At 43.7% G+C, this 18,651-nt stretch overlaps 1 protein-coding gene across 2 annotated transcripts in view; it reads right to left on the bottom strand.

Moving 5' to 3' along the window:
• USP4 (ubiquitin specific peptidase 4) overlaps nucleotides 1-17,803 on the bottom strand; it is a 46,364-nt gene extending 28,561 nt beyond the window's left edge. Inside the window, exons 1-10 of one of the 2 annotated variants that reach the window (XM_080606556.1) lie at nucleotides 17,640-17,803; nucleotides 17,385-17,512; nucleotides 17,008-17,138; nucleotides 13,315-13,441; nucleotides 11,990-12,135; nucleotides 11,659-11,720; nucleotides 3,925-4,068; nucleotides 3,179-3,296; nucleotides 2,067-2,240; nucleotides 60-218 (exon numbers count right to left, since the gene is read on the bottom strand). In XM_080606556.1, the coding sequence (XP_080462682.1) occupies nucleotides 60-218; nucleotides 2,067-2,240; nucleotides 3,179-3,296; nucleotides 3,925-4,068; nucleotides 11,659-11,720; nucleotides 11,990-12,135; nucleotides 13,315-13,441; nucleotides 17,008-17,138; nucleotides 17,385-17,512; nucleotides 17,640-17,788 (1,338 nt within the window). In that variant the 5' untranslated portion in view covers nucleotides 17,789-17,803. The remainder of the gene's footprint in view (nucleotides 1-59; nucleotides 219-2,066; nucleotides 2,241-3,178; nucleotides 3,297-3,924; nucleotides 4,069-11,658; nucleotides 11,721-11,989; nucleotides 12,136-13,314; nucleotides 13,442-17,007; nucleotides 17,139-17,384; nucleotides 17,513-17,639) is intronic. The other variant, XM_080606557.1, reaches the window with a different exon arrangement.
• Between the last annotated feature and the right edge of the window lie 848 nt (nucleotides 17,804-18,651).

The raw sequence follows: 18,651 nt of genomic DNA, 5'->3' as shown, positions 1-18,651 counted from the left end.
CCCAGTTACGCTCCCTCAGAAGCACTGGATGCCCTACGCTCAAGTAAAGGGCACCATACCGAATCAGGTCTGCCATTAGCATCCTTCAGCTCCAAGTAGGGCTTCTTCTTCACTCTATTCAAATCCTCATGCAAACCATCCAGAAGAAAAGCCAACAGCTCCTGGGAATCTTGCTGCTGGTATCCTGAAAACTGAGGAGCAAACCGGCCAACCTGTGTCTGAAACATGATGCAAGAGTTAGAGGGGGGGGAATATAAGCTGTGTGTAAAACAAAGTGGAATAAAAACACGTCCTAGCTTTTGCAGAAATCACCCCTATGCTACCTTACATTAGTAGCAGACCCCAGTGAGCTGGATGCTAACAGAACAGAGGGTGCCAAGATAATATTCCAAACTATTTTCTACTTTATCCCCCAACACTTGAGAGAGAAAAATGCATTTAGTGCTGTAACACTGGAAATCTAGACTATAGATGTTAATTTAGGAACCTGCAAACAACCAGCACACAAAACTTACCTGCCTGATGCATTTTTTACTCTTAATTTCTTACAGAAGCCTACAGTTCCCACAATGCAGACTTGCTATACGACAGTAGCTTGAAGAAGTTGGACTGCAAGATTGGAAATGCTTGCAGAAGATGCTTGTGAGCTAACACAATTGGCTTAGAATTAAGATTGAAATCAGTAGTCACCAGTAGCCTCTAGCTATTCTTTAAAAATTAAAAAAAAAAAAGAGCTATGAAGTTCTAAGACACAACAGCCTGGGCAGCAAAAGCCAGGAACAGCACACCCAAATACATCCTCTGCTTCTTCATGCAGCACAACACTGCCCTTTAGTGTTCCTTCTTCTAAAAACAACAGCTTTTCCTGTGGCATCCCTTTCAACAACTAGCTGAAGGAGCGGTCTGTCCAAGTGCCCATCAGAAGTTTTCTCCTGAACACACGGCATCCAACGTGCTTCCAGAGTTACGCTTAGAACATTTTAACCACTCAACATGACAACTGCAACAGAGCCCAGACTGAAGGGCTGAGACAAACGCTGTCATTTATCTGCAACAATATTAGAAAGTCACAAACAATACTGCTCTATGAAGTAAAAAGTAATGCTTATTCCAGTCTTAAATAAGAACAACCTACATTAAGACACTTTTACTGATGTCCGCTACTGATTCTGCATATATACTCTGAACAGAAGTTTACAGAACAACTTTAATAGTGGTAGATGCGATCACCTCCAAGTCGCGAACATTAAGGAACATCTTGTCGATGCATAACGACCTACAGCCCTACAGAGGACAATTTCTGTAGTCCATAAGACTTTTGCTCCAGGTCACAAAAGCATTTACCCTCAACTTCGAGACAGTACTACGCAAAACCCGAACAGCAACAGGGTGTACATTTACATTAAGATCAGCTCATTGTTTATTTTGTGCATTCAGGACATTATTCTTTCTCAGATTACTAAAATTGCACTTACAAACTCTTAATGTACCTTGGATGCTTTCATTACGTCATCATGCAGTGCAGCATCTTCACATTATATTTAGAACAAAAGACTTTTTTTCTTATGGGGGGAGTGTACACAACTGCTACATTCCAGTATTTTAGCTGAAAACAGCTCTTTATGATGAAACATCAGAAACACTGAACCAATAAATAACGTGGCAGACAAGGAAATGTATTTTACTTTCTACTTTATAAATTCCAGTTTTTAGATTTATAACTTGTACACCTCTTCTCACTACTTAAAATCACAGCTGGCAATTCACATTACCTTGCCTTGGTTTGTAGAAAAGATCATGTAGATACATCCGAAAACAACTCTCGGGTTAGAAGGTCATTTACTAAGTAAGGCACTTAACATTAAAAACAGTAGCCAATTCCGGGTTATGACATTACTCACTGACTTAAGTTCCTTCCCTCTATCCTGAAAAGCAGTTAATTAAAACATGAAATAACACTGAAGCAGTTCTGTTGTTACTGCTTTCAGGACACCAGAATTTGTGGAAGGCATGTGATCTTGTTTCTTCTGTCAAAGACTTATGCTACAAGAACACACAGTACTTACTTTAAACATACGTGGGGCCACGTGAGACTGTCTCCCAGACCAAATCTGTTTAATGAGCTCTGCATAGGCTTCTGCAATTTCTCCTCTCATCCCCAGGGGATTGTTCTGATTTATTTCAGCTTCGTATTTATCTTCCAGGAAATAGTCAGTCAGAGGAGGGGTATTGCTCAGACACTGAAGAAGTATTAAGGAAATTAATTTACTACATAGGACAATAAAGCTGCGTGACAATGAAATAACAAACCCAGCTTTCACATCTGAACATGTACTAAGTTATTAACAGATCAGTGAAACAGAGTTTGAGTACATACTTAGAAAAAAAATCCAAAATCTATGAGGAAGGTGGGATACTGTTATCATTGCAACTCAGAACTTTACTGAAATAAGGAAGTAACCACACAACAGACCACGGCATTCAAAAGACTCATTTCTGAAATGCAGTTTCTCTTTGCAGATGCCTCACTGACTTCTCCGCTATACAGTGTGTTTGCCCACAAGTATAAGCCTTCTCTTTGGAAGAGTTTCTCCCAGTTCATCTAGCATAAGGCATATAAGGCTCAAGGCTCACTGGCCTGTAGCTCCCTGGTTCATCTTCAGAAATTTCTTTGAAACTAACATCGTATTTGTCACCTTCTGCTCCTTTGGTGTGGAGTAATTTTATGCATGTATTTAATACTACTGTAATTAATAGTTCAGCAAAGCAAATAGCTAGCAATCTTCTGGAAAAACAAACAAAAAAACTTTCAGAAGAAAGCTATCTGCTCTTGCTGTTACATTCCTCCACATTTTGTTAATTTGTTCAGTAACTCCCTCTGACACTTCAGTTTGAGAACATCTCAGTGTAATGCTGAAGTCTGACACAACACTCACCACATCTGCAATAGACCCCAGAACTGTGTGCAATGGGCAGCATACTCATCTCACTAATGCTGCACACGTTAAGACATTTTCCATGTCAGATCCTTGTTGCCTAAGCACTTTTTTTCTCATTCTAGTAGTGGTCTCTTCATTGAAACCTGTCAGAACACTTTTCTTTCCACAGATTGTGATTCACAATTTCTGTGGGACTGTTCTTGTATTTAATTCTGAAGAGTGCTTCTCTTGTTTTTTACCTGTAATGCAGAATTCATGAAGCAGGTATTCCCAAGGTTACTGAGTCCACAAAGTCCAGGTTGTGACAGGGAAGCAGAGTCCTCGCAGTTGTAAGAGTTGCAGACAAACCCAGAACCTCTGAAAGAAAGAAAACAAAGTGAGTTACCCGGTCTCAATAACGTTGAAGACTCACACCAAATATGAGATAAAAATTGTTTAATGAAAGGCAGCAGCCTGCATGTTTCTGCTGCTTCATCACTGGATAACATTGGGTATCAGGATCATGAGCTATACATGCTACCTTTGGAAACATTAATCACTACAGTCTATTATTAATTTATGCTTCATAAAACCTTAATTTCCTCTGTCTGCAAGTACACAGCACGCTAACCTAATGCAGCAAATCTAGTATAAGAATCCATACGATGTATCGTTACAGCTAGCAAGAAAATTACTGTCTTTATGTGGAAAGGCTGCTAACACACTGGCAGGTGGAGAGAAGAATATAATCCTTTCCCTCGTATCCCCAGTCCCCTCAAAATGGGGCTAAACCCTAGCAGTTAGTAACTATAAAACACGTACTGCTTTACCAAGCGAGCAGGGAACTGCAGAACCTAATTGCCCCAAAAGCAAGGTTTGGTGACAGGTACACAAGAGAAGCAGAACTCCTCACAGGGCACCATTACACTCCTTTTCTATACAGGCAAGGATGCACAAGAGAATTCACACAAGGGACGAAGAAACAAAAGAACATTCCTGCTCTTACCCCCTGCCCAGGTGGGAGCTGTTCAGTCCATAGGAGTTACTGCTATCACCATTAGTAATGACAGAAGTGGCAGACACTGAGGAATAAGAACTTGCTGATGATTTTGAAGAGGTAGTAAAGTTTCTGCTAGTTGCAGTGCTTGATCTGGGAGAAAGGAAAAAGAAGTAGAAACAGTGCTACTACTTTTGTCTCCCCCCACACCACCTCCCACAAAACTCCAAGGACTTGCCACTTTACAGTTAGTCCCTCCACACAGATTTTACTGCTTTGATCTGTGTGATCACATTTCCAAACACTTGTCTGGAACAGAAACATCAGAGAAAAGTATCAGAAGCAGGAGTAGCAATTCTTGCTTAAACCAAAATCTGGGTCCCTGACTGAAACAAGAATGTAATTCAGATGGCACAAGCGACAGGACAGCAAGATTTATGTTTGCTCATAAACCACCATGAAACAAACAAAAATCCCAGTCTTAAGGCCACAAAACACTCGCCCCACATTAAACACCACAAAATAAGTCCTCCTCTACTTAAAACCCAGACCACGCACTCAAACAGAACAGTAATTAGCAAGAACTAGGGTGCTAGGGTGAGCATAAAGCATTTTGTTACTGACCTAGTTGATACAAGCACACCCCCTGGGTGCGAGGCGCACCACCAGAGCAACATGCAGAGCACAGAGCAACCCTCAGCACACTGAGCTGGAGATACTGGAAGGGATGCACGAAACAAAGCTGTTTAGGAAGGCCTCAAAAAGGACCTCTGCTGTACAGGCCTGCCTCAGAAATGAGAGGCAGTCCTCTCTCAGCAGACTGTCTGAACACCAGGAGCCTTTTTGTCTGGGGAACAAACTCCCCCGGGGCCTCCAGACGCTGGACTCAGGCACTCTCTTATGCAGAGGTCAATGTATAAAACCAGAGGGAGGCGGTGGAACGATGACAACTATAAGGAACGTCCAGGTTTGTAGATGTGGCCACCATAAAAACCACCCAGGAATCTTCTGGTAGTTGCAGTTAGCAAATACTACAAAATATCTAAACTAAACTTAGGAAATGACAGAGGGAATCTGGGCTGTGGCAATTTAGGCTGACAGAGGAGTTTTGGATTCCCTGAGCTGCTGAATATAAAAACGGAGGCATTGGTCAGCCTCACTTACCTGGTAGAAAACTGTTGGACTTTGGAAACGGGGGTAGAGGGAGGCTAAACAATGCTAAACAACAAAATCCCAGAGAGAAAACAGAAAAAGCCTGGATGGAAAAGTTCATAACTTTCAATCCATGCAGCTGAGTCCCAGACTAATCCATGCAACTCCTCTCCCTGCCCAGAAAAGGACGGGAACACCATGTTAATGGAGACCTACAAGGCTCTAAAAATCAACAACGTTCTGTCACAGACAGCTTCGGATCCACAAAAAGCAAAACCACAAGGATCAGAATAGTTTCTTTAAGCCTAAGTAATTTCTCTGTAGCAAGAGCTAACTGGGAAACCTTTACCCTCCCCATTTTTACCTAACCAAACACACAGAACTGACTGCAGAAAGGCCCAGGACACAACACCCCACACAGCAGTGCTAATTTAGGCACCCAAAACACAACAAGAAATGATGCCCCCGAGGTCTGACTCGTTCTTCTTAAGGTGGCCCTGAGTCTCAAAGGATATAAACTAAACTCACATCTTCATACTCAGATTCTACTACGAAAACAGGACTGTAAAACCTTGGCAGAGCAAAAACTGAAAGACAACAAGCTGCAAGGGCCAAGAGGAGACAGAACAGCTGGAGGCCTTACAAGTTTGGAAATAAAACATCAGCAAAAGAAATACAGAAGGGCATAAGTTAAAACAGGAGCTTCCAGCTGAAAACGCTTGATGTGAGCCAGCAACGTGCTCTTGCAGCCCAGAAGCCCAACTGTACCCTGGGCTGCACCAGCAGTAGCATGGCCAGCAGGGTGAGGGAGGGGATTGTGCCCCTCTGCTCTGCTCTTGGGAGACCCCACCTGGAGCCCCGCATTCAGCTCTGGGGCCCCCAGTATAAGGAGGACAGTTAGAGCAAGTCCAGAGGAGGGTCACGAGGATGATCAGAGGGCCGGAGCATGTCTCCTATGAGGAGAGACTGAGAATAAAATAGCTGAGCTAGCAAGGACCTCCAAAGATCATCTAGTCCAACTGCTTGGCCTCTTCAAGGCTAACCAAGAGCCAGAAAACATTAATGAGGGCATTAACCAAATGTCTCCTAACACTGACAGGCATGAGGCATCAACACCCTCACAGTAAATACATTTTTCCCAACATCCTGTGTGAACCCTCCCCGGGTACAGCTTTGTGCTGGGGTTGTTTAGCCTAGAGAAGAGGAGGCTCCAGGGAGACCTTCCAGCAGCCTTCCAGTATCTAAAGAGAAAGCTGGAGAGGGTCTCTATCAGGGCAAGGGGTAACGGCTTTCAGCTAGAAGAGGGTAGGTTTACATTACACCAGGAAGAAATCTTTACTGTGAAGGTGACGAGGCCCTGACCCACGCTGCCCAGAGGAGCTGGGGCTGCCCCAGCCCTGGCAGTGCCCAAGGCCGGGCTGGATGGGGCTGGGGGCAGCCTGGGCTGCAGGGCGGTGTTGTGCCTGTGGCAGAGGGTTGGAATTCAACAGTCTTTGAGGTCCCTTCCAACCCAAACCATTCTGTAATTCTTTGATCTCACATCATGGTTTTAAAGTGGTTTTATTCAACCCAACAGATTACAGATAAACCGTTCAGATCATCACCTCTGAAGTCACAACAAACTTGCATTTCATTTTGCAGCATTGAGTATCTGGCTTCAGCTTCTTCTAGACATTGGTTTGTGCTCATCTCCATCTGCTGCCTGTAGAGTTCCTCATTTAATTTCCATTTCTCGTACACCGCAGAAGCTTTTAAACGTTCAAATAACCTTTTAATTTTCTCACTGGTATAACACTAACTTTTAAGTAGGCCAGTACAAATACCATCTGCTAGTTCTTCAGCAGTTCACTCGACTACTTCTGAAACCTCATTAAGCTACTTTTCAGATTTCTCAACCTAAAGGCACACAATCAGTCCACATGCCCTTTATCAGTGTGCCGGTGTGTTATGAAAAGAAAATCTGATTCACACTCAGAATTTCCCTACTGGACCACCGAAGTTGTTTTCTTTTGGCCTCAGGGCTTCTACAGAAGCTTACTTCCCAGAGGCTGACCCAGAACTGGAATCACGTTCCCCCAGAGTTCAGCAAGTACTCAGGGCTCCCATTCTTGATCCCCAAACACACAACTTCACATCTCGCAGTAGCGATGCACACTGCCCCTACTCTACCAATTAAAGACAGACATTCTGAGACTTAGCACACGACCTTTCAAAAATGCACAGAAATGGCAAGGGAGGAGAAATCTGGAGACCCAGCAGTATAAATCTGTCATCTTTATCTAGTAAAGAAACTGTGAGGCCTTGTGGTTGATCAGCACAAAAACTGCTAAGATGAATTATTGGAAAAAAAAAAAAAAAGCTGTAGAAGACTTTCAAGTGGTTGGAAGACATAAGAAAAGTATTCCAACAACTGAGCTAAGGTTACCTTCAGAGCACACAGTAAAATGAGTCCTTCTTCTATAAACTAGGAATAAAAAAAAAAATATTAAAAATACTTTGACAAAATAAATGTCAAAGGAAGAAAAGATGGAACTTGTATTTAATTGGAAAAGCAGGGACCAGAATGAGTTTCCATTTAGATAGCTCTTATATGCAAAAGCTTCTTCAACAGATCTCACGTTCTCAATGCTGCTCACAGCACAGCATTAGTGGCAAGCACTCACATAGCAAGAAATAGAGACCTGCCCACAACGTCTTTAGCCCAGTTGCTGAAGGGTTACCCTGAAGTCACCAGCACACAAGGGAATAGGATCAGTTTCAAATTTGAAAGTACATTTAATAAGGCATTAGGTACCTACAAAATGCCTATCAGAGGTCTTCAATTGTACAAGAATTTCGGGGGTGTATTACCAGTGGCTGGTGCATCAGGTTGAACAGATGCCTAAATCACGACAGAGCAACTGAAGAAAAACGCCACGTGTTCTGCGAAGAGCGAACTAAGAGACACCTCCTCGACGTTTTTACTGGAGAGCGTCCTAGGAAGACAGAAGTGCCCTGAGTGCACAGCGCTATTAGTAAACGGAAGAACAGGAGGAGAATTCATTCCCTCTTCTGAAAAGCAATTTCAAACTACGGCAAGGAGAAATCACACTGGTCCTTCAGGAACAGCAAATTAACAAACAGCAGTAGCCAGGCGCACTCCAAATATATCCCCCATGGAATGCTACGGAGTTGAAAAGCCTTTTTTTCCTGTTAAAGGCCAGTCCACTTGATGGCTGGGGATATCAAACACATGGAAAAGAGACAGAGTCTCTGACAAGAAGCAAGTGGTGTGGAAAAAGCCTTGTGGCAGGAAACCCCCCCACCTCACAGCCCCCTTTCTGAACATGTGCTCGGCAAGCAGTGAGTGACGGACCCCCAGCTCCCCAAGGCCTCCTCGGGCACACGGGCAGCAAAGGAGACGTTCGCAACTCCTCCACTGGCACCTGAGAGCTCGACAGCCCACGTGGCTTATAGCATCAGAGCTCTAAACGCTGAAGAGCTTTCTCGTAAGCTTTTAATATTAGCGATGCGGCCCAAGGAAAAAAGCAGGGCAAAAGAGTGACTGTGAAGGAACGTCAAACACAAAGCGCTGGGGACTGAGCCCGTTCCCCCGCAGAGCCCGGGGGCAGGCGGTAGAAGAGGCTGGGGGAGGAGAGAAGGTGGCTGCAGCTTACTTTTAGTTTCCTCACTGCTCTAGGCTATTAGTTTATTACTAATACCTGCTGTTAATCTCCTGATGCTGAATCTGTTTTGCCCGCGATGGTAATTGGTGAGCCATCTCCCCGACCTTATCTCAACCCTTGAGCCCTTTTCCATCATATTTTCTCCCCTGGTTCCTTAGAGAAGGTTTGAGACCACCATACCTACCACAAACTGCCTCTCCAGTGGGCAGGATTAGACACAACTCCTTGGGGCTACAAGCTCTGTACCGTCCCTGTGGCTACTCTCCTTCCCTTCCTCTCACCAGCTCTGTTTGGTTCCATTGCTCAGGATCACCCACAAATCTTGTATGTATAAGTAGCCTGTTATTTTGTGACAAACTGAAGTCTTAAATATACAATATCGATTTAATGTAACATGTATATGCACACACAAACCTCAAAGAGGAAGACAAACCACATCCCAGCCCTATGCTCCAGGTTAGCCAGTCTTGCCAGCTGGTAGGAACAGTTAAAATTGCTGGCAATGTTTCATTGTAGCTTCATAAGCTACTCTTAAGAATATAATGAAAAAAATAAAAATTCTCCATAAAATATGAAAAGTAGACGGAGAATATTCAAACATCAAATAAATTACAGATCAGAGTAATAACTACTTATACATTTATATCAAGATATGCCAAAAAAGGGAAGGAAAACAAATAAACTTCAGAAATGATTATGACTGATGTCAAGAGAAAGCACAGAGCAATTATAAATGGATTAATAAGGAGTAACACAAATGATTCAGGAAAGGCGTTAAATCTAGCTTACTTGCTAAGAATGTATTAAATGACAAAAATACAGCTTCAATATTTCTTTTTAAATATCTTAGAAAATAGGCTAAAAGTTGTGTGAAGTAACTTCTGTGAAGAACAGCAGGAAGAAAAAGGAACATATACACATGGCCCAGCCTAGCCTACCACCCAGCCCCAACACCTGAGGGGAGTGAAGGCATGTAACAGGGGAAGCACCAAAACACAGGAGAAAAGCTCCCCAGACCAACAACACCTGTTCAACACAAAGATCTAGCAAGATGACTGCTGTACAGTATTAGTAGTTTAAAGATATAAAATGACATGGAAGGCATTAAGGAAAATACTTCCTGTCCATCATCATCTTTGTTACATGTCTATGCAAGAGCAAGAAGTTCTCAACTTCTTCCTCCTTCCGTTTCAAACACGGAAAAAAATTTAAAGCCCAGACTTTGTCCCAAGTTGTCTTACACAGCACAGCCACCTTTGGCGTAGGACTGCACAGTATTAGTCCTGTAGGGCTTGTCATAACAGACGTTAAGCCATACTGTTCTCTTCAGAGACTGCCCGTGCACTGGCCACATGGAAATCTTTGATTAGCGCTGCGTGCACCGAGCAGCACACACCGGCGTCAGTCCCACAGAGAAGGGGCAGGCCAGCTGCTTCTTTCTCTCTGTCTTTCCAAGAGGGTTTCTGAGCAAACGGTTAATATACATTTAACCCACAAGACTAAATAAGAGCACAAAAGCCAGAGAGCAGAACCTGCTAAACCAACTCACCCAAGCGTATAAGGAAGACATCATGTGGAACATACACGCGTGGTTAAACAGAGATGAGGGGAAAGTAAATAGTTAGCCCAGACAAAGGAACAGATAATCCTGTACGTAGGAATTATGTAATTCTTTCAGCTATCATTATCAGCATCACATCAAACAATGTCACAAGTTCTATGTTATAATAAGCACTTCTTTATTCCTGCATCATTAGAAAATATTAATCTACATCCTGCTAACCATTTTTATTTAAATACCACCAGACGTAAGTTAAAAGTCTTTACAGCTAGATGTAAGTTAAAAGTCTTTTAGTAGCTAGCCGTAAATAAACCCTGAGGCCTGGGAGCACTACTGGGCTGAAGCTTTGCTTCAAGTGGAAACAAAAACTTCTGATCTGGTCTGTGCACAGCCACCTCTCTAATACCAGCTGTCAACCAGTACTCGATTATGTATGTGATGTGACTATTTACATGCTTTTCATATTGTACTCTTATAGGAAGGTCATAGTGATCCTGTGGACATTCTCCTAATCCATTTCTCCAGCACTGCATTTCAAAGGAACAGAATCATTTCAAAACTGGTTTTATTGTGACAGTCCCGTCTTGACCCCAGTCTTTAAATTGGACTCCAGGAAGCTCTTGATCTCAAGAAGATCAACTGGCAGCAGGTTCCATAAGTAAACTGCATTGTATAGAAAAGCATTTCCTTTATCGAGTCTGATGGCCTCATCTTCATTGGATTTTACCTCCTGTAGTGTGACAGTGGATAACAGCAGTTCCTCACCATTGCATAGAACTTACTACATACATACAATATTTCATCACACTCGCATCTTACTCATCTCTTCTCTAGAGATTAGATAGAAGATCTGTGTCAATACTTACAGGTTTCTAAATGTTGGTGTTTTTTTTTGGCTGAGGGGAAGCTGCATGTTTGTCACGCTGTTTCTATGCCCTCTTTAAGGGGGAACTACCAGAACTCAGAGCATTCACACTACTGGCAGCTTTGGAAATATATGCCAAGATCCTTTTTTTCTTCTATAGCAGTAAAATATAGATTTTTCACTCTGCAGTCTGCAGAGTTAGCTTTTTAAGTAGACTAGCTCAACATAAATAGCACTTCTGTCTCCTAAACACTGCAGAAATGGGCTAAACACTGTCCGAAATGGGCTTTCGGACAGAAGACTGCTGCTAAAACAAGAAACCAGCTGTAGAACAACTGAAGGATGCTTATATTCAAGATTTTACATCCTCCAAAATATCCAAAACAAAGAAATCCACAATAACCAGTGATAACTATGCTTTCATGTGACATGAAGACACAGCGACTAAAACCAAGTAAACAAGCTGGACAAAATAGTGGGAGACATCAGAATATGCTTACTTTGCCAGGAAATGCTGTCTAGGCCAGGTGTCATCTTCATTTTTCACTTCTATTAGAACAATCTGAAAGAGAGTTCAGGTAATAAAAAAAAAAAAACTGAAAATCTGCTATGCATTTTGCAAAATCATTAACAAATCACATTCTCAGTATTTGCTCAACATACGTGACAGGGAAAGAAAATAGCACAAGAGAATCTAAGAAACTGTAAACTCAGAGATAAAGCATTGCTCAAGAAAACTTCTACTACAAACTGCAGAGCACTTTTAGTGTACACTGCCATCCTTTACTGTGAGCATTGGGGAGGAGGAGGGGGGGGGAGAATGCCCCTTACCTGCCCATGATACAGGCCCGCATCTTGCACAGTGCTATCCAGCTTGCTGAGCTGCTCAAAAGTGTTACTCATATACCTGTTCCATAACCTAGTTTCCTTCTCAGCTGGGATGTTAAATAGTTTTCTCATTTCTTTCTCAATAGTGGCTGTTCAGGAAGAAAAAACACCAAAATTCCTAAAACATGAGTACTTTTGGGGGGAAAAAAAAAAGCCAGCCTTCTAGCAAGGAAGTGCAGCATCAATTGGTAAAGATCTTTTGAGTAGGAAATGCACCATGGAAGTTACAATTGCTCATGTAACTTCTCCAACATTTAGTCTGAAAGAAAGAAATGCAGTTATTTCAGTCGTGCATTTGCATATCAGGCCCTCCATTCGATAATGTGCAGAACACATTGAGAAGCTTCTGCCCAAAGCTTCAACTTGGGCAGACTTTTGTGGAACAACTTTTGTGGTCAACTTTTGTGGAACAGTCATGATTTGAAAACATGGGCTCAAGAAGTAATTGTTTTCAGTTACCACCAGCAAACTGGAAGAAGCATCTTTACAGACACATATGATAGCTGACATTCAGCATTTTTACATGTGAAAATACAGGAATGATACACAGAGGCCACACTTCAGGAAGAACAGAAGCATAGGATAAGCCATTAAGAAAAAATCTAAATATTCACATACAAAGAAGGAGTCATATAAGAACCAAAGAGAGAACTGCTTTACGCAAGTGACGTGGATGTTTCTCAAGAACACAGATCAGTAAGCAACGCATTCCTCAAAGCGTTTAACAACAGATCTCTGCACTGCATGCAGTCACTGTGGCTAAAAGAAACTTCAGGGTGTTCCTAGTCCAACCACTCAAAGCTGAGTTAACACTGCATTCAGACCAGGCTGCCTGGGACTTATCCAACCAGGTCTTCCAAGCCAGTAGGGAAGGAGGTTCCCCCTCCCTCTGGGCCCTGTTCAAATGTCCAGCTGTCCTGACAGGGAAAACTTTTTCATTATATTCAACTGCAGTCTCTCACATTTCAAATGATGACTGCCTGCCGTTTTCTTGCTTTGTGTCTCAGTAAAGAGCCTGACTCCATATCCTCAGTAACCTCCTCACAGGTACTGAGAGGCTGCTAAGAGGTCCCCCAAAGCCTCTCTTCTCCAAGCTAAACCCAGCTCCGTCAGCCTCTTCTCACACGTCACATGCTCCAGCCACAACCATCTTTCTGGTACCCACTAGACTTGTTCTAATTTATCAACACCTTTCTTGCTCTGAAGGGTACAAAACATCTCTTGATGGAGTATCAGAACGCAGCTTAATGCATCAGAGAGCTACTTACCGACGGTATCCGCTTTGCTGAAGTGGCAGCTGATTACGTTGTCAGGATCACTGCTCTCACACAGCTTCAGTTCAAGAAGATAAACTTCAACTTTACAGTGCTTCACAAACAGACCGTATTCTACTACCTCCAAACAGAAGGAAGATGCGACAGACAAAGCACAAACAAGAAAGTGAGAATCGTAACGCTCTGTAAACTACACTTCTTTAAGTGTTTTTAAAAAGTTAAAAAGCTTTTAAAAGTACTTCTTACCTTGAGACCTGTTTTCAGCTAACTGATGCGCTAAGCCATTAAGTCCACAAAATTGACGCACTTATTTCATTTCCTGTCTCTACACTAAGGACAACTCCACCAGTACTATTATTTAACTTTACATATATACACTTATATACATTATATACAAGTGATTTGCTTTTAAGCTTGCTCTTTTATTAATTTAAATGCTATACTCACTTCCTCATATTGATGAGGAAAACTACATACAGCACGATCCTGAAGTCTCTTCCAACACTCCATGCAAGAGTAATATTTCATTTACAAAATGAATAAAAGCCAAGTTTTAGTCTATTTAAGACTGTACAGGAAAAACACATGGTTTCCCAAGCGTTAAACTACTAATTCCATATCGATTTGAAAAGAGACACTGAAAAGTTTTCCCTATTAAAAAAAACAGGGTAATTTTTTTTTTATTTGCACAGAGCTTTGCAGTTGTAAAGCCTATGAAACTGAGATCATATTTCATTTAACCAGCAGATATAAAAAGTAAGGTTTTTCATGTGACATCAGACTAGCTACGATCTACATCCATGATCTATATCTTTCTCATTTTACAGAAGGTGAAAAAAGAAATAAACAACACTTGGTCCGGTTTTGGAAAGAAAGGAAGAATCAAGACTAAGACATTGTAAGAATTTGGCAAAACTACGCTTCCCTTTGCTGAGCTTTTATCGGGTAACGTAAGATATGAAAGGCTGTTTTTTAACAGAAAGATCTTCAGTATTTTACTGTTACAACAGGAACAGAAAGTAAAAGTCAGGAAACTAGGCTGTTTTAAAAAAAATGCAAAGGAACCCATTCACAAGTTCTCAGTTTCTTTTTAGAAGAAATTTTAGTATACGGGACTTCTTGGTCTCCAGGATTCTTGACTTAGAAACAAGTGAGAACTGCACTCAGAAATGGAGGAACTCTTTCCAAGGAAAAGTTTCTGATCAGATTACTGTGTCTGTTCATAGAATCACAAAATGGTTTGGGTTGGAAGGAACAAAGACCACACAGTTCCAACCCCCTGCCATGGGCAGGGACACCTCCCTCCAGCCCAGGCTGCCCCCAGCCCCATCCAGCCTGGCCTTGGGCACTGCCGGGGATGGGGCAGCCACAGCTCCCCTGGGTAGCCTGGGCCAGGGCCTCACCGCCCTCAGAGTAAAGAATTTCTTCCTGATGTCTAATCTAAATCCACCCTCTTTTAGTTGAAAGCCATTACCCCTCCTGGTCCTATCACTACACTCCGTGTAGGCCCCCTTTAGATACTGGAAGGACAGATGAAAGTCTCTAATCACCTGCAGATGTCTTTTTAAAAGTCCCTCATCAGCTAGCTTGCTCTCTGTGCAAAGTTTGCCAAAGTAAAATTTGAGTCATCCCATTAGACACTGCTGTTCTCAGAGTGCTGTCCAAGTGCTGAGGAAGCACGCTGGTACAGACATTCAAGCTCGCTGGTCTACGTTTTGTACATCAATACACTCTGCATTGGATCTTTTATGGAAACTGTCCCAAAAACACGGTTTGGAATTCTGAAATGAAATGAACCACAAACAAATCTAATCTTCCCGTACTTGTCATCAGATACACAGCAATGGAAGAAATCCCAATTTGCAAAATTAGGAAGATGCTTGAAAAATAATTACTTTCAAAATCTTACTTTTACAGATACTCTGACGCATAAATTATATTTGACCTAGTTTTAGGAAAAGGATTAGAGCACTCAAGGGTCACAAGTGCTTTACTTCCAATGCCATATAGAAAACTCTCACCAGATACCAGCCAGGTTACGCTCAGGTGCAGTACTGTGGCTTGCATGCCCCACTGATGTTTCAGTTTTTATTTTCTGTAATCTGTAGAATTTGATATCCCTCAAAATTATTATTCTGCTATATTTTAAGGTGGTTTCTTTTAAACTGCAAAAATCTACTTCAACTAGCAAATTAATGACATAGCCTGAAACTCTCACAACAATTCAAGACTTTAAAATGCACATATTTTTAACTGGACCATGATAACTCAGCATCACTTGTCTGTAAAACAACACCATCTCTGAGCTCTAGCACTCAATAATTATAGCGTTGAAAACTTGCATCTGATACCCCACGAAAAGGAGATTCATACACTTAAACCTGTCACTCAATCGTTTCCCCAACAGATTCCAAACTTGCTGCCCAAATTTTTTCAGGAAAAAAAAAAATCTAACGATATGCCAGGTTTTGTAAAAGTTATCAGTCTGTCAATGAAAGAAAATCTTCCTTACTCATGAAAGCAGCGATCATTTATAGTATTAGTTTTTTCTCTGTATATATTTTTTAATCCAACATTAAGTATTTCTATTTAAAAATACATCTGCATATGGTATAATTCATTTCCACCTGCCTCCTCCTGCTTCTAGGGAGTTTACACTGTTCTACCACAGCAGAGCAAACATGGGGTTACCTGGTAAACCTCGGAAAGGAGGAGTTGAGATCATTTACACTTTTTGAAGAAGTCAGAATTTCCTACTACGTAGAATTTCTGACCCACACGGAATGACAACATGCCAGCATCACTGACCAGCACTGAGTGTGTCTGCAAGAGAGGAATCTTATTTCCTTTTTCCATTCTGGTGCCACCCTTTCCTATACCTTGCTTACCTTCAAGCAGGCCTTACTGTAGCACAACGCTACTTAAACACACGCAATACCAATTTTGCACATTATATCAACACCACTTGCTTGGTGTAGCAACTAGTCTTTATGAACCCCACAAACTGGCACTGCCAGTTACTTAAGCCAGTACAAAAGCCTCAGACTAAAATAAGAACAAAACTCCTTTTACCTGTAAACAACTGTCTGAAAGATTTCAAGAGAACAATTAGTGAATTGGACTTCTCAGGACAGCTTATATACTTATGATTACAGTCATGACTACTTGCAGAACAAAAACAAGAGCACGTTACAAGCTTATAGAAAACCACAAGTATGTCTCTTTTCTTCCAATTTTAGAGTACCAAAGTTTCTGAAAACAAGAACCACCTTAAACTCCAGAGAAAGTCCCCAAGCCACCTGTATTAAAAGGAAGTTTATTCCAATGCCTCACTCTGTGCCAAAAACCTGACAAGCTTGACTAAAAACTTGCACTTTTCAGTAAACTCACGTTCTTCAGAAAAGAAAACTACTCCATCCAACTACACCACTCCAATCATTAATGTAAAAAGGTAACTAGAACAAGGTTAATGGCTCTCACCCCACATAACCCATCAACAGCGCGTATTCAGGTGTTTTAACAGTAATGCTGTAGAGTCATGTTTTTCAGACAAGAAAGACTTGACGTTATTCTCTCCAGAGTGGTTGAGCATCCTCTCTTAACTCATGTCAAGTAAAATGACCACCACCTAAGCTTTGTAAAGATACAAAAAGCGTGATGAATAGAACACGTCCCACCCATGCTTACTTTTCTCACAATAGGCCGCTGTCCACCTATGCAGCCATACCACGCTACCAATTTATTCCAGGCTTCAGTGGGAACCAGCACGTAGTCTAGCTCGTCGATGAGGTGTTCTTTTAAGCTCTGCGTTTCTGCATCTGAAAGGGAAACGTAAGAAAGCTGGGAGTAAAACAGAATTCTTCTCTCTCAAGAGAGTAAAACAGAATCCTTCCGTCTCAGCAACTGCCGCAATCCTGAGAACCACCCGTGAGCCTGCAGGGGCCCCGGCAGCCTCCTTGCTCAGCGGGGCAGGCCGGCTGCTCCTGCCCGCTCGGCCACCGGCGGAGCGCCCCGACCCGGCCCGGCCCGGCCGGAGCAGCCCCGGGCCCCGCGGCAGCACTCACCGCTGAAGAGCCCCGAGTTGTCCACGGGCCCGGGGAAAAGGCTCGGGTCGCCCACGCCGAACATGTCCCAGCTGTCGAAGCCCACGAACTTCTTCCACTGCTTAAACCAGCAGATGTCCACCAGGTACCTGCAACGCACGGCGCAGCCCCCTCAGCGGCGGCCCGGCCCGGCCCTGCCCTGCCCTGCCCGCAGGCCGCGCGGCCCCAGGGGGACGGGAGGGCAAGGGAAGACGCAGGCGGCCCGGCCGCACTCACCAGGCCTCCCCCGGCCGCAGCGCCGTGGCCAGCAGCGCCCGCAGCTCTGCCCGCTGCACCGCCGTGTCCGGCCGCGCCCCGCCGCCCTCGGCCGCCGCCATCTTGGTGCGCTCGCCCCGCCGCTGCCGGTCGACGGCCCGCGTGCGCATGCGCGCTGGGGGGCGGCCGCGACGCTCAGCCCCGCCTCCGCGCGACCTCCGTGAGGGCGGGGCGGGGAGGGGAGGGGAAGGGGGGGCTGCCATCTTGTCCGTCTGCTTTGTGGGGGGGGGGGACCTCTTTGCAGCTGTGGTAGCCGGGGGGTGCGGGGTGTGTGGCTGTGGCGTTACCGGCCCTGCTGGCAGGGCTGTGTCTGAGGTGTCACAGGCTGTGTGCGGCTTCTCTGTCCGTGCTGTAGTGCCCGGTGGCCCTACAGGGCGCTGGCAGTTGGCAGGGCACGGGGCTCTTGGGCTGGGGTGCAGGAGAGCCTCTGCTGGCTGCCTGGAGGCAGGGAGGGTCCTGACAGGGCTGGGGCAGCAAGCTTAATTTCATATTTCATAGAATTACAGAATATCCCGAGTTGGAAGGGACCCATAAGGATTATCGAGTCCAACGCCTGGCACCACACAGGTCTACCCCAGAATTCAGACCATGTGTCTAAGTGCACAGTCCAAACGCTTCCTGAGCTCTGACAGGCTTGGTGCCGTGACTACATCCCTGGGGAGCCTGTTCCAGTGTGCGACCACCCTCTCAGTGAAGAACCTCTTCCTGATGTCCAGCCGTATTTAATGAGGGACAGATATCCTCAATGCTGTTTTCACCTGTTGTGCTTGTTTTCTCCTCCAGCTGTCTTTTTGGAGCCCTCTACTCAGGGTGCTGGCTAGCGAAGGGGATTTCACATTGGAAGGGGAAGAAAAGAGAGAACAGATCTGAGTAACGGCCTGCGGAGCTCTCAGGAGCCGTGAAAGTGTCTCTGGAAACAACCTCTTGGGAAGAGATTTGGGCATTTGTCGTTATTGTAGCATGTCCCAGTGGG

This window comes from Anser brachyrhynchus, assembly GCF_964034855.1.
Source record: "Anser brachyrhynchus genome assembly, chromosome: 10".
Taxonomy (NCBI): Eukaryota; Metazoa; Chordata; class Aves; order Anseriformes; family Anatidae; genus Anser; species Anser brachyrhynchus.
Note: the sequence above shows the minus strand (reverse complement) of the source record. Positions and strands in the feature narration are given on the sequence as shown.